The sequence below is a fragment of the Myotis brandtii genome, unplaced genomic scaffold, assembly GCF_000412655.1.
Source record: "Myotis brandtii unplaced genomic scaffold, ASM41265v1 scaffold517, whole genome shotgun sequence".
In the NCBI taxonomy this organism is placed as follows: domain Eukaryota; kingdom Metazoa; phylum Chordata; class Mammalia; order Chiroptera; family Vespertilionidae; genus Myotis; species Myotis brandtii.
The window spans coordinates 1,168,864-1,174,525 of NW_005369706.1; the positions used below are offsets into that span (position 1 = coordinate 1,168,864).

General features: G+C 47.5%; 1 protein-coding gene across 2 annotated transcripts in view; it reads left to right on the forward strand.

Annotated features, from left to right (window-relative positions):
- Positions 1–2,168, forward strand: part of RHEBL1 (Ras homolog enriched in brain like 1) — a 4,165-nt gene extending 1,997 nt beyond the window's left edge. Inside the window, exons 5-8 of one of the 2 annotated variants that reach the window (XM_005877345.2) lie at positions 68–124; positions 549–596; positions 1,426–1,507; positions 1,667–2,168. In XM_005877345.2, coding sequence (XP_005877407.1) covers positions 68–124; positions 549–596; positions 1,426–1,507; positions 1,667–1,756 — 277 coding nt within the window. In that variant the 3' untranslated portion in view covers positions 1,757–2,168. The remainder of the gene's footprint in view (positions 1–67; positions 125–548; positions 597–1,425; positions 1,508–1,666) is intronic. The other variant, XM_014548595.1, reaches the window with a different exon arrangement.
- The last annotated feature ends 3,494 nt before the right edge of the window (positions 2,169–5,662 follow it).

A 5,662-nucleotide genomic window follows, 5' to 3' on the forward strand; every position in this document is an offset into this window, starting at 1 on the left:
CACCCACCTCCCCCCGCCTTCCCTCTGAGATTCCACAGTGTGATTGCTCCATTTCTTGTGTTTAAAGCTTCCACGTCATTGAGAATCTGTACCAAAAGCTACATGAAGGCCATGGGAAAACTCGGTAAGTGGACCTAGGGAATAGAGACATAATGTGGATACTGCAGCATGGGAGAGAACAGAAGGGAATTCTGGTTTAAGTTAGAGAGGAAGCTGGGACTAGATCAGGGGTGGGCAAACTTTTTGACTCGAGGGCCACAATGGGTTCTTAAACTGGACCAGAGGGCCGGAACAAAAGCATGGATGGAGTGTTTGTGTGAACTAATATAAATTCAAAGTAAACATCATTACATAAAAGGGTACGGTCTTTTTTTTTTTTTTTTAGTTTTATTCATTTCAAACGGGCCGGATCCGGCCCTCGGGCCATAGTTTGCCCACGGCTGGACTAGATCCTGTCTGGTCTGATGGGGAGTTGTCCAGCCCTGATGTGAAGGAGGTTGGGGTCCATGGGCGGAGGGGATCCTGTAGTAACTATTGTTTCCTCACAGGCTGCCGGTGGTGCTAGTGGGGAACAAGGCAGATCTCTCTCCAGACAGGTATGGTAATCTCTGCAGCTCAAGATGAAGGAAAGTAAGCTGGGCTAGAAATCAATCAGGCTCTAGTCCTGGCTCTGCCACTGACTTGAACCAAGTCATTTCACCTCTTTTTGTTCTAACTTGAAGGTTAAGATATAACTCTTCTGTTGCAAAAGCTATAATTTCATATTTCAAGCCTTAGTTCCAGGCTTCTTTGTTTTACTTATATTTTCTCCTTCCCCAACCCTCCTTCTAAATCTTGGAAATGGGATGGGTTAGAAGACATCTAGATTCTATAAAGATTTTGCAGTCCTGGCCAGTATTGCTCAGTTGTTAGAGCATCGGCCCTCAGACCCAAGGGTTGTGGGTTCAATTCCCAGTGAAAGGCACATACTTTGGTTTGATCCCTGCCCAGTCAGGGCAGGTGCAGGAGGCAACCAATTGATGTGTCTCATGTGTCTCTCATTGGTTTCTTTCTCTCTTTGTCCCCCTTCCCCTCCCCCTCCCTCCCTCTCTTCCACTCTCTCTAAAAGTCAATGAAAAAAATATCCACGGGAGGATTAAAAAAAAAAAAAAGCCCTAGCTGGTTTGGCTCAGTGGATAGAATGTCGGCCTGCAGACTGAAGGGTCCCAGGTTCAATTCCAGTCAAGGGCACATACCCAGTTTGTGGGCTTGATCCCCAATAGGGGGCGTGCAGGAGGCAGCCAATCAATGATTCTCTCTCATCATTGATGTTTCTATCTCTTCTCCCTCTCTCTCTATATTTTTTAAATTAAAAAGAAGAAAGATTTTGCAGAGAACATGAGGACATTGCTATCTTCCATCTTCATGTCCCAAATTTGCTTCCAGGGAGGTCCAGGCAATTGAAGGGAAGAAGTTGGCAGAGTCATGGGGTGCGACATTCATGGAGTCATCTGCTCGAGAGAATCAGGTGCTGGGTCTGAAAATTAGGAAGATGGTGGCAGTGTTTTTTTCTTAATGGAAGTGCTTGGTGGTGGGGATGGTGGAGAGTTGGGTATTCACCTCAAGAGCTGGGTGGTACTATTGGCAATGAACTAACTTTTTTGCCATGAATCTCTCTCCCGTGCAGCTGACTCAAGGCATCTTCACCAAAGTCATCCAGGAGATTGCCCGTGTGGAGAATTCCTACGGGCAAGAGCGCCGCTGCAGTCTCATGTGAACCCTCAAGCATGGGGTAGCTGCCTAGATTCTTCCCCTGGCACTTGCCAGGCCACAGTGGGGGCAGGTCCTCAGGACTTCACGGGTATGGTTGCCAGCTGTGTCCCTGGCCCTCTGGGCACACAGTAATGGTACCCTTACATTTGCACACTTTCCCCAGGCTCCAGTGGCCTGGTTGTCAATGTTTACAAAGGGGCAAGGATGTCTAATGGGCACTGGCCTCTGTTTTTGCTAAATGAATTCTTATAACCTGCAGGGTTGCGATATGAGTCCTGGGTATTCAGGACCCAGTCTCCTATGTAGGTTTTGGATGTTGGCTGGGTGAAGGGAGTTAGGGATTCCAGAAGTGGAGCTAGCTCCCTGGGGTGACAATGTATATATGCAAATAAACTGAGAAATCTTTTTGTAGTTGACTTCTCTGAATATGGGAGAACACAGCGCCAATATCTCATTTTCCAAGAATTGATGACTGTGGTCTTTGGTGAGGATTCAGGGCTAATTTCTTTCCTCCTACCTTGTTCCTATTCCTTACTTCTCACTCATTCAGGACCATTACCCGAAGACTTCCTTTACAGGTACCATTTGGCTGCCACACCCATCCAAGTTTGTAGGCTCCCAAGAGCACCTTAACTACAGAAACACTACCCTCTAGTGGCCAGCTGCCACAACTGACCTAGCTTCTCTCTTGGGCCTTGGCATTTGCTGGAACTCGGAGAGAAGGTAGGATTTGGGGAAGAGGAAGGAAGCCCCTCATTCCTAATGATGTAAGAATCGAGAATGAGTATAGAGGCAGGGACTAAACTTTTGTCTTTCTAAGAGAACTGAGTAAAGTAGAAATAATGCCTCTGTTGTATATCCATCCTCTTGTATCCCCATGTCTACAGTGCCTTTCATTAAAACAGATTTTCTTTATTGTTTTCATATCTTTGGTGACCTTTTGATGCCTTTCACATCTTTGGAGTTGTGCTCTTTTTTAGGCACCAAGGCTATTGCTTCTGTCCTTATTGGTCCACCACCTCAGTAGCAGGATGGATATATTACAGCTAGGAAGGTTTGGTCCTATATATGTATAGTTTCTGAGCCTACCCCCCACTTCCCACCAGTCCTAGGGCTTAATTGGCCGAATATTTCCTCCAAGGAGTTACCTAAATGGTATCCGTCACAGGAGGGCATAAATTTCTCCTGCCAACTAGGGGAGACTGAGGTATTCTTAGTTGGGGAGGATGGACAATATCTAGGTGTGATTTTTTTTTAAAAAGGGGAGAATGATGATTTTTAAAAAATATATTGATTTTTTACAGAGAGGAAGGGAGAGGGATAGAGAGTTAGAAACATCTATGAGAGAGAAACATCATCAGCTGCCTCCTGCACACTCCCTACAGGGGATGTGCCCGCAACCAAGGTACATGCTCTTGACCGGAATCGAACCTGGGACCCTTGAGTCCGCAGGCTGATGCTCTATCCACTGAGCCAAATCGGTTAGGGCTAGGTGTGATTTTTAGCTATGATCTTGCTAGTGCTTGGCTCCAGGCCAGTTGGACTTATGGTTGGTGATAATTGTTTGTCATGCTGGTTTTCAGAAGCCCTGACAACTGCTTTTGCATCTCTGATCCAGAATCTAAAAAGAAATAAGGGCTGCTGGAAGAAGCATACTGCAAGGAGCAATCTTAGTGGCTTAGGAATCTCTTTAGGGTTGTCATCGCTCTCTCTCCTTACATTAAATTAGGTCCTTTTGCACATCTCACCTGGAACACTCATTACAGGTACCTACCTTCCTGCTGCCATTTCCATGAGGTTTGGTATAGACTTTTGCCTGAGGGTTTCTAGAAGTGTATCGGTCAACTTCAAAGCTGGAGAGTAGTCAAGAATAGTGGTGAATGGCTGGGTTGGAATAATTACTCTTCCACTTAGTTGTGTAATCTTGCTTAATCTCTTTGAGCCTCAAGTTCTCATTTATGAAGGATAGTCAAACCTTCATAGGGTTGAGGTGAGAATTAAACTGAGGTGATATATGAAATGCTTAGCACAGCTTCTCATACATAATAAACCTTTAAGAAATGGTAGCTGTTTTGTTATTGGAGGTCTTTCTGGTGGAGTCTACCTCCCTGCCTTTGGGTGCAGAGAGTAGGGAGGGGCCTTCCATTTTCCAACTTTTGTCTTGGTTTATTTATTCCACTATAGCTGGGACGGTTGTGGGATTACTGCTGGAATTTTTTGCTGAAATAGACCTGCATGGTCAGTGCAGGGCACATGATGTTAGTGTGTGGCTAGCACAGGACACTCCTAGTCCTGATCCCTTCTATGACTCTGGCCAGTAGGGATTTAGATCTCCTGCACTCTCCAATATGAAAGCCACAAGTCACACATGGCTTTTTAAGTTTAGTTTAGTATTAAAATTAAATAGTTCCCCAGTTGTACCACCTACATTTCAAATAGCTACATGTGGCCAAGTTATATTAGTGTACCTATAGTGCGTATTAGATAGTGTAGTTATAAGGCATTTCAATCATTGCAGAAAATTCTATTGGATAGCACTGTAAACCCTTTCCCACAGAATTGGCCCTGCACGTGATTTGCCTGCTTCTTTCTCCACATCTTCCTTAATATACACACACAAACACACACACACACACATATATATATATATTCTCAATCCTAGGAAAAACATGGCCATTGTTTACACATGGCTCTACTTCCCACTAGATGTGGTTTGTTGGACAATTTTATCCTCAGTCTCTTGATCTGTAATACAGACATAATCCACGTAATACATAACTAAGAATATATAAAGTATCTAGGACATAATGAATTTGTCTCCTCTTGACCATCCCTTGGGTACAGCTAAGACAGAAAAGGCATTCCATTCCTCATCCAGACTTATGGTGGTGGTGGTGGTGGTGGTGGGGGTGGTCTGCAAACAGTGTTTGGGATCTGCAAACAGTACTCCAGCCAGGATCCAAGGTACAGCCCCTCTAGTTTCCAGAAAAAAAAAAAGGGGGGGGGGGGACGACACAGGCCCTGAAGATCCGAAAAGACTGGGGGTCGGGGCACCGGGGAAAGAAAGGGAACTACATTTATGTTTTGATGGGGGAGGTGTGTGTGGTAATGGGGGGGGGGCGGTTACTGACAGTATATTTTCCTCACGAGGGGTATTGAGAGTCAGAAGCAACGACTCGTTCCGCTTTTTCTTCGGTCCCTGAACGTGGCAAGAAGCCACCCTTTGCAGCGCCAGGCGCCGTGCCTCACTTTCTCCATTTGCGGACTCCAGTTCCCAAGATGCAGAGCAGCGGCCAATCTCCTGGCTCTTCTTCTATCCCCCTCCCAGGAAAGATTGCTTCTGGTTAATTCAAGGGGGCAGCGGGAGTTTCGGGGACCTAGAACTCCAAGGGAACGGAACTAGAAAGTGGCCGAAGTCCTAGTTTCCCGAACCGGGCAGTGAAGGAGGCAGTGCCAGGGCCCGGGCGCAGAGGAGGGGGGCTTCGTTCCCACGTGTCTGCCCGGCGGCCGCCCGGCGCCGCCGGGGTTAACGCGCGGCGGAAGGATCCCGCAGCGTGTGCGTAGAACTGCAGAGTCACAGCCTTTCCTCCGAGAGGGCCGTATCCCTCCGCTGCTCCGCTCCAACACAAAATAGGGCCAATCTTCTCCTTTCTCCCCTTCTCGAGTGGGGTTCCCCAGGCCAAAGGGCCCCCCCGGGTCTTGCACCGGAGGCTTCCAGAATCTCCACGACCGCTGCCGAGACCTTGGGCCAGGAAGTAGCCCCTTCGCAGGAACCACCCTACCGGCCGAACAGGAGGCGGAGGGGGGGAGGCGGAGCGGCGCCGCGCTGCACTACTTTCCTCTCCGGTTGCAAATGGCTGCCTCGTTCCCCACTTTCCGCTCAGTTTCCTGACCCCCCGGCGCCGGGAGC